Source organism: Erythranthe guttata, chromosome 3, assembly GCF_056151865.1.
Source record: "Erythranthe guttata isolate IM_541 chromosome 3, IM_541, whole genome shotgun sequence".
Lineage (NCBI taxonomy): Eukaryota > Viridiplantae > Streptophyta > Magnoliopsida > Lamiales > Phrymaceae > Erythranthe > Erythranthe guttata.
Window position 1 is genome coordinate 18,523,795 of NC_142535.1, and position 14,085 is coordinate 18,537,879.

At 34.8% G+C, this 14,085-nt stretch overlaps 2 protein-coding genes across 2 annotated transcripts; both read left to right on the forward strand.

Moving 5' to 3' along the window:
* The first annotated feature begins 338 nt into the window (after nucleotides 1-338).
* LOC148772005 (protein NRT1/ PTR FAMILY 5.10-like) lies at nucleotides 339-3,191 on the forward strand. The gene is made up of 4 exons (XM_088815940.1): nucleotides 339-626; nucleotides 1,078-1,295; nucleotides 1,443-1,873; nucleotides 2,164-3,191. Exons 1-4 carry the CDS (start codon nucleotides 467-469, stop codon nucleotides 2,984-2,986), a joined length of 1,632 nt encoding a protein of 543 aa, XP_088672066.1. The 5' UTR covers nucleotides 339-466; the 3' UTR covers nucleotides 2,987-3,191.
* Nucleotides 3,192-10,292: 7,101 nt separating this feature from the next.
* On the forward strand, nucleotides 10,293-13,193 carry LOC105974303 (patellin-3). Its single transcript, XM_012999370.2, has 4 exons — nucleotides 10,293-11,722; nucleotides 12,263-12,387; nucleotides 12,483-12,627; nucleotides 12,710-13,193. The coding sequence occupies exons 1-4, from the start codon at nucleotides 10,511-10,513 to the stop codon at nucleotides 12,959-12,961; spliced, it is 1,734 nt and encodes a 577-aa protein (XP_012854824.2). The 5' UTR covers nucleotides 10,293-10,510; the 3' UTR covers nucleotides 12,962-13,193.
* Nucleotides 13,194-14,085: the final 892 nt, after the last annotated feature.

Sequence of the window (14,085 nt, forward strand, 5' to 3'; positions counted from 1 at the left end):
ATAATCTAGAACATTCAACTAAATTTGAAACCGCAAGGGTGGACGTGTAAGAGGGGATTTTCGTAATGTGAACATACCTCTTGTAATTTACCCTATTTTATTATATATGTTGCATATTGTATGTTTTTATTATGAAAATAGTTTAAATATCAGTGTCGTTTAACTGATATTTAACTGGTAAATGGTAGATAAAAAACATTTAACTGAAAAATATCAGTGTCGTTTGGTTGTCCAAAATATAAAGTAAATGTCATTTTCAGATGTTTCATAATCAAACAAGCGTATGCGCCTTTAATGTAGGGCCATATGATATGAAATGATAGCCCTTTTATCATTCTTTGGTACAAACATCATTTACATTTTTATCTATCTAATAAGTAATTTACTACTACTGTTACAGCATATGGAAAGAACTGCCGTCACTCCAACAAGCTAGAGAGAGAGAGACGAGAGAGAGAGAGAGAGAATGGATACAAGTGATGATGTAAGCATAGCCACCGGAAGTGACTTGTTGGATGCCGAAACTCCGCTACTGGACGACGTCGTCCGGGGCTTCGTTGACTTGAAAGGTCGGCCCGCCGTCCGGTCAAAGTCCGGTTGCTGGAAGTCAGCTTCTTTCATCATCGGTAATACATCCAATCCAATTACTATCACTTCCCATTGTTCAAAAACACTTGATGTAAGTAAATCAGATGCAAAATAATGATTTTGAATCTTGACTTTGAATAACAGTTGACTTCTGTTGCTATTAAATATTAGTTTATTAAATTTTATGTCCATTTTATTCTTAATAACTAAATATTGAACTATCATCCCTAAAGTTTCATCTAACTACACTTGTTCAAAAATGTTATTCTCACCCCTTCTTTCAAAATTTGGTGCTATTACTTTAATACTTAATCTAGCTAAATTTAATAAATAGCATGTTTAGACTCAATAAATTACATATAATAATAAAGGATAATTCATAAATATTGGCCAGAATAAACTTTAAGAGGTGTTCATGATATTTATTAATTCTTAAGGGGTCTAATTGTAATTAGACTTAAGTTTAACGGTGAAAATATAATTTATTAGGTGTTGAAATGGCGGAGAGATTTGCTTACTATGGAATAAGTTCAAATCTGATCATCTACTTAACCGGCCCATTGGGCCAATCCACCGCAACCGCGGCGGCGAACGTGAATGCGTGGTCCGGCACGGCGTTTCTCTCTCCACTTGTCGGTGCTTTCATCGCCGACTCGTTCTGGGGCCAATACCGTACCATTGTTATCGCCTCTCTTGTTTACATCTTGGTCAGTCCAATTTTTTTGTTCTTTTAGTACCAATAAGTGATGAATATTTTTGGATGGTGATTAGGTGTTTGTTAAAATGCCTCACTGAACTTTTATAATCTGATCAAGGGATATTGTTGTTCACTTATAGACTGTGATGTATAACAGGGACTTGGGTTATTAACACTATCAGCAGCACTCCGTTCATCAATTTCTTCTCAGCTTCAAATCATCTTCTTCTTCCTCTCTTTGTATTTAGTGGCATTAGCACAAGGAGGGCACAAGCCAAGCGTACAGGCTTTCGGAGCTTACCAATTCGATGAAGAAAACGAAAGAGAGCGTAAAGCCAAAAGCTCGTTCTTCAACTGGTGGAACTTTTTCTTGTCGACCAGTGTTTTAATCGGTCTCCTGGTTTTGAGCTACGTTCAAGAAAATCTTAGCTGGGAACTCGGCTTTGGAATCCCCTGCATTGTCATGTGTGTTTCACTCAGTATTTTCTTGCTCGGATCAATGACGTATAGATTTCGTATAAACAACGATCAGAGGAATCCATTTGTCAGAATTATTCGTGTTTTTGGTGAAGCAGCAAAAAATCGGAAGTAAGTAAACTACTTCTTAACTCTCAAGAATTCGCTAGGGCGGTAATTAGAGTATGTTGCATTTAGTACCCCTATCTTATATCAATTGCCAAAAAATCCCAATGTTATTTTATTGAAAAAAAGACCCCCTTATAATGCATTTCTGTTAGCACAAAACACCCGAAAACGTGAGTTTTCAGGGGGTTGTTTGCCTATAAAATAACATGGGAAGTTTTTTAACGATTAGAAAAACACAGGGGTGCGGAATGCAATAAACCGATGGTAATTATGATATCCTATTTAATTTGCAGTATTTTTCTCGACAAGGTGATGATCGAGCCTAATGATCAAAAGGGCTTGGAGTCGAAAGTTTGTAGCATCAACGACATCGAAGACGCAAAGGAAATTATTCGGCTTGTTCCAATACTGCTCACATGTTTAACATACACGGTTGTGTATGCACAATCGACAACTCTATTCACAAAGCAAGGAGCCACAATGGACCGTTACATATCTAGCAGCTTCCAAATTCCGTCCGCCGCACTCCAATCTTTCACACCCGCTACACTAGTCATCTTTATCCCAATCTACGATCGAGTTATAGTTCCAATTGCAAGAGCCATAACGAGAAAGCCGTCGGGCATATCTATGCTCCAACGGGTTGGCTCCGGATTGTTCCTATCCGTTGTTTCGATGGTTGTCGCGGGTTTCGTCGAGCGGAAGCGTCTAGAAGCTGCTATAGAAAACGGGCTTTCGGCTCCGCCGAACGGATCTGTGCCGATGAGTGTGTTTTGGCTGGCTCCGCAGTTCTTGATTCTCGGAGTTGGTGACGTGTTAACCCTGGTCGGGTTACAAGAGTTTGTGTACGATCAGTTTCCGGTTGATTTGAAAAGCATGAGTTTTGCTGTGGGTCTTGGTTTAGTTGGCAGTGGAAGCTTCTTAAGCAGTTTTCTTATATCTGCCATTGATAAGTTTACTAAGGGAAATGGTGGAGAGAGTTGGTTTTCAGATGATTTGAATAAAGCGCATCTTGATTACTTCTATTGGCTGCTTGCTGGAGTAAGCGCGTTTTCATTTAGCGCTTATGTTTATTTCGCGCGGTCTTATATTTATAGCACGAGAATCGCTGTTTGAAAAACTGTATTTTATTATTGTATGGGCCTTTTGCATGTCATGATTGGGCCGGGCCGGGCCGGTTAGAGTTACTGGGCCTGTAAGTAATGTAATCTCCTTTTTTTTAGTCAACGGCCTGTAATTTAATCCGAACTCGAAAGTCAACTTTTTTGACAGATGAGTGAAATTATGGGTTAATTTATTCGTTCGATTTGATTGAGAAAAATCCAATTGTGTTATTACAATTATGAATTATCCAATTAAGTTATTTGTAACTTGCAAGAAAAAAACAAATTAGGATGTATTTTTAATTGGGTCAAAGTCAAAGGTGAATTTCGGCGCAAAGCAAAGTTGTATTGTAATGTAGCCCTTCTGTCAATGACAAATAGAATAAACTAAAAAAATATTTGGATTATTGGGTTATAGTATACACACAATTAGTGGTGTGTTTGGTTGTTTTCCAATATTTGCTTAAGAAAAAAAGTTTAATTTAATTTAGGGGCGTGACAAAATAACATGGCCACCCAATTTTAGGTTTAATGACATGACTTATCGTGCCACCCAAACTCTTCCCCCAATTATAAACACAAAGGACCCATTTATACAATCAAAACACCTTATAACTATATTTTTTTAATAATTACATTTAATAATATTGTTTTTTTTTTTTTTTAATTTAATTGTTTAATTGAAATGGGTTTACATCTCTAATTTATTGAGATATTACAGGGAAGGTGGTGGGTGGAGTCTAATCATATGAGTCTAATGGGACAACTGTAATGAAATATATACTAATTAATCGGCTCCTTAATCATCGCAATTTTCCAATTCGTATTGCTTAAGATTCTATAAATCACATTATAATATATACTCCCATTAAGTTTAGTTTTGTAATAATTAATTAATGAATTAAAAAATAAAATAATTATAGTACGTCACAATTGTTTTTAAATGGTGTAAACAGGCCAAGTCTTGCTATCGAAATAGAAAAAAAAAAACATTATCATAATTAATAGTTGCACCCCACTTGTTGAATATTGATAGTAATCCTCAAATAAAAGTAGTGTATATCATAAGAAAAATTATAAATAAATAAATAAAGTCTTATTCACATTATTTATACCAAATGAGATTTCATCATCATACAGTTCCTTGTCGCCATCAATTGTAAATTCATGAACATTTAATTTGGATGCATTTTCAACTAGCCAATTAATGTAATGCAAAATAAAATCTAGGGTAAATTACAGCCGGTCCCACGCTAAGGTCAAATTACGAAGAAAAAAAATTATCTTGTAATTATAATCATTCTCTAACTATGAATTTTTTTACATGTTCATTTTGGTGTCGAATTTAGTAGAATTTTCTGGATCATGTGAAATATTCTTTAATTTGTACCCGCTTTATCCCTTTCGACCTCCATGTTTTAAAACAAGATGATCGATCATAAGATATGTCTCTAAACTTGTAAATATATATCAGATTGTGGTGTATTAGAAATTGCATTTTTGCACAAAAACGAGTACACACTAGAGAACATTACACGAAATCTACAAGATTCTGTTGAATTTGACACTATAGGAATAAACTTATAAGGAGATTCGTACTTTGAGCTTACCTTGGGCGGCCGAAATTTACTCTTAAATGTAATGCAAAATAAAATCTAATGATATATTCACATAACATTTAATAAATATATTCATCATCCATCCTTTTTTTCTATTTTTTTAAATTTTATTTATTGGGGCAAAATAAATCTCTTACAGATGGCAGTTGCATAATTTCTGGTGTTTGGTCTGAGATGTTCAGAGATTACAGTGTGTTCATTTATGTGACTTGTTGGTATAATGTTTTTTTTTCTTTTATAATTTTATTTTTATTACGTAGCAAAAAAATGAAAAATTTAGTTGTACGTACGACAATGATTGGGCAGCCGTCAAATGATTGTGTGTGTGGTTTAGGGCATTAGCATTTAAACACTGATCATTTCATGTTCAATTTCAGTTGCTTTCACGTACTATAGAGTTGTAAGAATTTCACAGTTGCTGTTAATTTTTTATTTATTTATTTTTCTTTTTACTAATTTCTAAAGCAGAAAAATAAATTCAAGGAATTTCGAGGTTGTAATTATATATATATATATATAATATATTATCTAAACCCCAGCATGAGGCCAGACAATACGATAAGGATATAGTATTATATATACATGCACGACCTGCAATTAAGGTTAATAATGGAAAATTAAAACGTTAATTGGAGTATTATATAACACTAATTAGTAATTACTACTCCATTAGGAGTAACGTACACTTAATTCCAAAAGCTGATTTAAATGGGCTGTTTCTTGCTGATTGGACTGCAGCATATGCTTTGTCTGATAGTTACATACATATATTTTTTTTGCCATACAAAATTGATTCATTTTCTCATACAAGAATATTCCTTTTTATATTGATTTGTCGAACTTGCATATTAATTTACATAAAAACTTGATAAAAAATAAATAAAAAAATATGTGTGTGTCAAATTGGGATCACCATTGAATTAATTAAGTTATGATTCTTGTTCTCAAAGTTGCTTATACTATTTAGTTATGATTTGTGTTTATCAAAGTTGCTTCCAAAATTAGGATTCCTCTTCTTTTTATCTAAGCAAAAACCATCAAATATTATATAAAATAAAACATTGTAGAGCTATCATATTACATATACATATTAGGATAACCTCTTCTTTATATAGATTATATTAACGTTGCTCAAAAGTCGATTGGATAGCACAAGAGTTTTTGAGACGAAGTAAATAGATCTCACGGGATTTTGCCAACTGAGGTCGATACCCGACTCTTCGGGATTGGTGAAAGAGACTAACTAACGAACAATGTCGATAGAAGACGCTGATAATAAAGATAGGCGGGCCGATAAGTCGAAGGTTATAACTTGAGACTAAATTAATTTTAGGCTAAAGCCAGAAAAATACAATTTTTTTATTATATTCGATAGAATCTCAATAAATTAACATCGATCGATTAAATAATAGTTTCTTCTGATCCCGACTCGTTAAAAATATAATATATTATTATTTCGATAATTTAATATTTTACTAAATTAATTTAATTTTGCTTGATCTCGATTGTATTAATTTATAGTAATAAAATAAGGCAAAATAAATTAAGGGGTCATTAGCAATAAACCCCTCATATAGATAATAAATGGTGATATGTCCACCCCTTCAATCTTTCTTTGTGATAGCCCCCTAGAATTTGTATTCCCAATTGTACCCTTAGGATAATTAGTCTCAATTATTCCTTTTTTCTCTCTTTCCATAACAATAATCTAATTCCTAAAAATCTCCTTCCAAATTCCTAAAAATTTGCTACCAAATCAAAAAAAAAAAAAAATATATTTTTATTTTTTTTTATTTTCGGATTTTTTAGCCATTTTTCATTTATTTTTATTTTTTAATAATTTTTTTAATAAAAAAAATTTATTTATTTTTTAAATTTTTTTTTAAACAAAAAATTGATTTTTTTTTTTCTTGACAGATTTACAACTTCGAATATGACTATAGTTAAACATGACTATATGTGACTATATAGACATATTCTTTCTTTATATTGCATTTTTTTTTATATTTTCAACTTAAAAATTTCGATTATATAATGTGGTATAGTCATGTTTATCAAATTATATAAAACAAAGAAGATTCCCCTATTGTTTACAAAAACAATCCAATCAAAATTTACACAAAAAATACCAATTTTGAATCTAGTTATTCGAATATGACTACAGTCATATTCAACAATAGTCATATTCGAATATGACTACAATCATATTCGAAAAATACATAAATATGACTATAGTCATATTCGAACATGACTATAGTCCTGTTATGAAAAAAAAAATCGAAAAATACATAAAGATAGAAAAATAACGGAAGAGAGTCATGGGGAGTCGACGACAACGGCGATGGTGGCGGTGGTGAAGTAAAGAGAGTGAGAGAGGCGGCGACGGTGGTGGTGGTGGGGGACAAATCTGGAAAAAAAATAAAAAAAAATGAGAAAGATAACGAAGAAGAGAGAAATAGTCTTACGTGGAAACGAATGAGGAGGCGGCGGCCACGAGCGGCGACGGTAATGGTTGTGTACAAATTTATGTGGAGACGATGGTGGTGTAAAGATAGAGAAATCGAGAGAAACAACGAACACGAGAAATAAATAAATCATTAATCGAGTGAATCAACAATAGTCATATTCGAACCAGAGTAGTCACGTTGATGCTGCTGTTTCAGATTTGGAGAGAAAAAAAAAAAGAAAAAAATCGAAAAAACCTGGGGAGGCGACGACAACGACGGTGAATGACAGAGAGAGTGGGGACGTGGCTACGGTGGCGGTGGTGGACAAATCTGGAAAAAAAAATAAAAAAAAAAAATTGAGAAATCGAGAGAAAGGGAAAAAAGGAAATCTCCATGTAACGCATCCGACGAAGGGCGGCGACGAGGTTGGGGAGGCACCGCCACCACCACTTGTACGGAGGAGGGCCTCCTGCATTAGGTTTCGGTCGACCGGAGGTTGAAAGGTATTTTTTACTCCGACGGTGACGAGTGCACGAACAACGGTGGCTATGGTGAGTGGACTACGACGGTGGTGTGAAAACGACGAAGGAGGGCACCGCGGTACAGATCTGGAGAAAGACAGAAAAAGAAAAAAAAAAAAAGATGATACATCGAGAACGAGAGAGAGGGGGGAGGGAAAGAGTGAAATAAATTATATCACGTTAAAAACCTAATCACATAAGGGCACTTTAGTCTTATCATGTCTGGTTAGTGGTGTCTCACTAATTAATAATGAAACTTGGGTGTAGGCAAAAGTCTCTAATAGTCAATTGGGTTTAGTTCAAAATATTTTGAATTTTAGGGGTATTGCATATTTCCCCATAAATTAAATAGAAAAATCTAAATTTCAAAATGTATAAATTGACAGCAAAGAAACATCAGCCAACGGGTTTAGATTACTTTGGCGCATGAAATGCGGAGTCTGGTGGGTCCGTAGACAACCGATGATGACACCCGTTACCTATACATACATTATTATTTGTATCTATATCCAACTTGTGTGCGCATATATATATAAAATAATAATAATAAAATAAAGTAGCATGATATTTAATAAATTAGTTATTAAAATATATATAAGTACCTATTTGTTTGGTAAGCCAGCCGGCTTTGAGATGATTACAAAGAAACATGTTTGGAATTTTTGTGTGGAGTAGTGCGTTCATTATTTGACAGACTGTTTACAAGGTGCTGAAAATAATTATTAATTATTAATTATGTTATTATATTGGATTATATCTTTCATGTAAATTAAAAGGAATGTTTTTCTTTTCTTTTCTTGATTTTTATTTTTTATTATGACAACCTTGTCACCCACTAATGTTTTGCCAAAAAATAAAAATAAATAAATAAAAAGGGATTTCCTAGGAATAAAATCTTGGAAATTTACAATTCCCAAGTCAAATTCACAATGAATGTTTTAATTAATTATTGTGACCCAAAATTTCATTTTCTTGGCTAAGCGGTTTAGTAAATACCACTAATGTGGGACTAGATTTTATTAGTATTGAGATCGACATAAGCCTTATCTAATCACCAATAATATTTAGGTAAATTACGAAAATCTCCCTGAAGTTAGGCTAAATCACAAAAAATTCCCAATTGATGTGGGTCAATTTGTAAACTATTGGCCTCGTAGAAATATTTGAGCCTGGAGTCATTGGTGGACCATGATCCAACAATATTATGTTCATTGGACTCAGAATTTAGTCAAACCTTAAGAATAGGCATAACTTATAAATATCTCATATTTTCCACCAATAAGAGGTACGATTTATTTAACACACAATACACATTCCTAAACACACGATCAATACATCGATCTCACATCGTCTTCTGTATTCGTTTTCCTTATGATTTTACTCTTTCTTCAATTGTTTTTACTAAAGACTAACTTTAGCGTAGGAGTGTCCACCCGAGATTTCAGGTGAATAGAGTAATTTCCCGGTGATTGAGATCAGAGAAGGTGTTCGAGAAGAGCCAATGTTGGTGAGGGTTAAATCGACCTCCACTACCCACTTATCCGTATTACTAAAATCCCCTCGACTTTTATTTCCATCTTACACCAATGTGATTTTCCCCAAAGAAATGTCGATTCTACCCCTAAAAGCATCCTCTTAAATGTAGGTGGCATTGGTATACCTTCTACAATAACCTTTTTTTCTTCAACATCACATTGCGATGTCATTAGACTTCCTCGATTATTAATATGAACCATCATAGCATATATAGGCAATTTTTAAAAACAGTGTGCATGGCTACCTTCAATCACATTTGCAGGGTTATATCGCATTTTTCGAGAAATAGTTCGTAGAATCAAAAAGATTACGTAAACAATCACACATAAGGGGGTCGTGTAAAACGGAAACAAAGATCAAGGGAATTCTGGTAATTACGAGTAGGTAGGGGTATTTTTTGTAATGTATCCTAAGTTTAGGGGGATTTTTGTAATGTACCTTAACAATTATTAATTTTTATTTTTATAGAGTATAAAGGTGGACATTTATGTATCTAGATGAATGATATATTTAGTTGGCATAGTACAATAGTTATTAGATATTAAATGATATCATATATGACTAGGGGTTATATGTCACAATTGAGTAAATATTGCACCATACGTTACCATATGATGACAAATTGTATTTTCATTGAATTAATTGTTCATCCAAAACTCACAAATTTCTTAGGAGTAGGTATCATCTATCTATCATCATGTTATATATATAACTCACAAGTAGGAAATATTTTATACTTTGATAAGTCACACCTTTTAACCTCAATTCTGTGTATTCTCTTATAATTCTAAAAAACAAAAAAAATAATAATAAAAATCGTGAAGAGAAGTAACCGTATGTTAAGAACTCGGGTATAACAAGGCTCAAATCAACCAAATCGAGTTAATCCTGATCGACAAAACCTGAATTCGATGAATTTTTTCGCTAAGTTAGTAGGACGAATATCAAAATTTATTTTATATAATTTATTATTATTATTACAATTGAGACTCATGGGTCCAAATAATTTTCCTTTTTGGACCCAATAAACTCAACGGTCCACAAAGACAAATATGCTACAATTAATAAATATTAATCTCTCACAAAAAAAGAAATCATTTCTTAGAAGGGAAAAAATATTATAAATTTGGAGAAAATTAGTAAATTACAGCCCAAAGAAAAGAAAAATAAATGTGGTTTGATTTGAAGAAGAAAAAGAAGAGGTGGTGTGTGGTGGAAGTGGGGCCCACAAACAAGAGTGGTAAGGAGCTGGCAATTTTCATTTGGGTCTTTTGACAGACTGTTCCTCTTCACAAACACACAGTATATGTACTCGCCCCCCTCCACCCCCATTCTCTCATTTTAATCGCCGCCTCAATTTCTTCTCTCTCTTCTTTCTCTCTCTACAATTTGTTTCAGAAACAAATAATTTATCATGGCTGAGGAAACCAAGAAGACGACTGCTGAGGCTGCGTGTGAGGAGGTTGTGGTGGTGGCTGATGTGCCGGTGGCGGAGAAGCCCACAACCACCGTGGTAGAGAAGGAGGCGCCGCCTCAGCCGGAGCCGGAACCGGAGGCGGAGAAGGTGGAGAAAGCGGCGGCGGAAGGAGAGAAGGAGGAAGCATCTGAGGAGAAGAAGGTTGCGGAATCTGCTTCTTTTAAGGAAGAGAGCAACAAGGTTGATGATCTCATCGACCCAGAAAAGAAAGCCTTGGATGAACTCAAGAAGCTGATTCATGAGGCTCTCTGCAAGCGAGAATTCACCGCCCCTCCGCCGCCGCCGCCGCCCGCCGTCAAGGAGGAGGAGAAGAAGGTAGAGGAAGAACCAAAACCTGAAGAGAAAAAGGAAGAAGAGGAGACCAAAACCGAAGAGAAGAAAGAAGAAGAGCCCAAAACCGAAGCTTGCGCTGAAGTTCCGGCGGCGGAGCCTGTTAAGGAGACGGCGGCGGTGGTGGAGGAAAAGGCACCAGAGCCACCGTGCGAAACAGTAGTCGAAAAGATCGAAGAAAAAGTGGAATCCCTCGTGGAAGAGATCAAAGAAACAATAGTCCACGAAGTCACCGCCCCTGCTCCACCACCACCATGCGAGGAGGAGCCAATCGCCGCCGCCGCCGCGGAGGAAACCACACCGGAGGAGGTCTCAATCTGGGGAATCCCACTCCTCGCCGACGAGAAGAGCGACGTCATCCTCCTCAAATTCCTCCGGGCACGAGACTTCAAGGTGAAGGACGCGTTCGCCATGCTCAAGAGCGTGGTGACGTGGCGGAAGGAGTTCAAAATCGACGAGCTGATCGAAGAAGAAGGCATAATCGGCGGCCTCGACAAGGTGGTGTACATACACGGGTGCGACAAAGAAGGACACCCCGTCTCCTACAACGCGTTCGGAGAGTTCCAGGACAAGGAGCTGTACAACAACACTTTTGCAGATGCTGAAAAGAGAACCAAGTTCTTGAAGTTCTACATCCAGTTCTTGGAGAAGAACATCAGGAAATTGGACTTCAAGCCAGATGGCACGTGCACAATTGTTCAGATAACTGATCTCAAGAATTCACCTGGGCTTCTCTTGTACAAGAAAGAACTCCGACAAGCCACCAACCAGGCCCTCCAGCTCCTCCAGGATAATTACCCTGAATTTGTTGCCAAACAGGTATTAAAGATTCCATTTTTATTTTTTTTAATTATATATTATTTTTGTCTGTTTGTTATTTTCCTGTGTTTTTTTTTAAATTGGTTTCTGTTATATTTGGCCAATAGGGTCCATGAGTAAAAATCTAGTCTTTTCTTGTTCAAAAATAAAATAAAAATCTAGTCTTTTCTATAGATATTTGCTACCAATATGTTAAAAATATAGTCTTTTATATACAAAGTTATTTTCCTGTGTTTTTTTTAATGGGTTTCTGTTATATAGGGCAATAGGGTCCATGAGCATATGTTAAAAATCTAGTCTTTTCTAGTTCAAAAAATAAAATCTAGTCTTTTCTATAGATATTTGTTACCAATTTGTTAAAAATCCAGTCTTTTATATACAAAGTTGTTTTCTTTACTAGTATAGGCCCCATGGATTTTTTTTAGTGTAACCTTGAAGACAAGTTATGCCTATGTTTTGCTTATAGGAGATTCTTTTTTTTTTTTAGCTGAATTTTAGATATATGCTAATTGAGGTATCGAATAATTGGGTATTGTGAAGGTGTTCGTCAATGTTCCATGGTGGTATGTGGCTTACAATAGAGTGATCAGTCCATTCTTGACTCAAAGAACCAAGAGCAAGTTTGTGTTTGCTGGCCCTACTAAAACTGCTGAGACCCTCCTCAAGTTCGTAAATTTTCAATTTTTTTTTTCTATTTTTTTCTCGTAATTTTCTTGTTATTTCGGATTGTAAATGGGGATTTTTTATTCGTCTGTTTCAGATACATAGCACCCGAGCAAATACCGGTTCAATACGGTGGCCTAAGCAAACAGGACGCCGAACAAGAATTCACCACTGCTGATCCTGCAACCGAGGAAATTATTAAGCCAGCTTGCAAGCACATCGTTGAATTGCCAATCACTGAGGTAAAAAATTCAATCAAATTTTCGCTCGATAAACTAAAATTCGGTATTTTAGTAACTTAATTTATTTTAATTTTTGGTGCAGGCTGGTACATTTGTTTGGGAGGCTAGAGTTATTGGATGGGACGTTTCTTACGGTGCTGAATTTGTACCGAGCGCTGAAGGAGGGTACACATGGATAGTACAAAAGTCTCGTAAAATTGGACCGGTCGACGAAACAGTTGTTAGCTGCAGCTTCAAAGTCGGTGAAACCGGAAAGGTTGTCCTAACATTCGACAACCAAACTTCGAAGAAAAAGAAGCTTCTTTACAGGTCCAAGACCAAGGCCTCTGAATGAAGAGGAACTCCTTTGTTTTCAGTCACATATTCTTTTCTCTGATTGCTATTTTTATTAAAACTTTTATTTAGTTATTTTATTTTAATTTTTATTATTTGTTTGCTGTTGAATTGAAGTTTTGTTGTTGGGTGTTTTCTTTACAAAGGGGTCTGGAAAATGTATGAAATATGAACAGAAATTGTCATTTTAATTTTATTTTTTAGTGTGAAAATGTGGACAGAAGCTTTTATTACAGCTGGCTTTTTTCTTCATAGTACCTTTTCATTCTTGTAATTTTTGTGTAAAATTGATATGTTTGTCATTGCTTTTGTTTCCTTTTATGGATGGTGATGTCAATATTCAAATCTATATCTAATTTAAGTTGGTGTAAATTTGGGGCAAATTACGAATAAATTCTTCATGTTTGGTTAACTGGAGATTACGTGGAATATTCTTCAGTTTGTACCCGTTTTTCCCCATTCGAGCTCCACGTTTTGAAAAAACATGGCCTCAGAGGTAATTAACCAAACATGAGGGATTTTTTTTGTAATTTAACCATATTTCAGGGGTGCCTGTAATTTAGCCTTTAATTTATTGATAAATTTTGAATGGGGCCTGTTTGGATATTTTCTTGTAGTATGAATTCAGAACCAACATGCCACGCAGATACAATGGACCATATGATGCTTTGTTTGAAACATATATATCTCTTGCTTTCCATCAATTTGAATTCTTGAATTGACACTGATTTTTTCTTTTCTTAATATTTTTTATAATTCAAAATTAAACCTTTTGGCTAAATTTAAAGAGGCAAATGCTGTAACTATACATAATACATGTATTTATATCAACAGAGTTTAAAGGATGGTAAAATATATAATAAGGTTTTCTTCGGTTGAATACTAACTCAAGCTACTAACTCGATCAAAAAGTTACCCAATCGATCCCAGTTTGTATAATGTATAATAAATCGAACGAGGCCTAGAAAATAAATACGTTAGGAGAAGCAAATACAGCAGAAATCCGTCTAAAAGCTCTCTGTAGAGGGAGAATAAAAGCAGCAGGATTAACCTCTGTTTATATCAAAGCAAATTTTTGGATCTACTTAATTTAAAAATAATAATAATAATAATAATAATAATAAT

What these genes read in the sequence shown, in the direction of transcription:
- LOC148772005 (XM_088815940.1), top strand. Translation starts at nt 467, where the DNA reads ATGGATACAAGTGATGATGTAAGCATAGCCACCGGAAGTGACTTGTTG. An exon ending in GTCAGCTTCTTTCATCATCG is followed by an intron (nt 627 to 1,077) that starts GTAATACATCCA and finishes ATAATTTATTAG; the next exon opens with GTGTTGAAATGGCGGAGAGA. An exon ending in GAAGCAGCAAAAAATCGGAA is followed by an intron (nt 1,874 to 2,163) that starts GTAAGTAAACTA and finishes TTTAATTTGCAG; the next exon opens with TATTTTTCTCGACAAGGTGA.
- LOC105974303 (XM_012999370.2), top strand. Translation starts at nt 10,511, where the DNA reads ATGGCTGAGGAAACCAAGAAGACGACTGCTGAGGCTGCGTGTGAGGAG. An exon ending in CTGAATTTGTTGCCAAACAG is followed by an intron (nt 11,723 to 12,262) that starts GTATTAAAGATT and finishes GGTATTGTGAAG; the next exon opens with GTGTTCGTCAATGTTCCATG. An exon ending in ACTGCTGAGACCCTCCTCAA is followed by an intron (nt 12,388 to 12,482) that starts GTTCGTAAATTT and finishes CGTCTGTTTCAG; the next exon opens with ATACATAGCACCCGAGCAAA.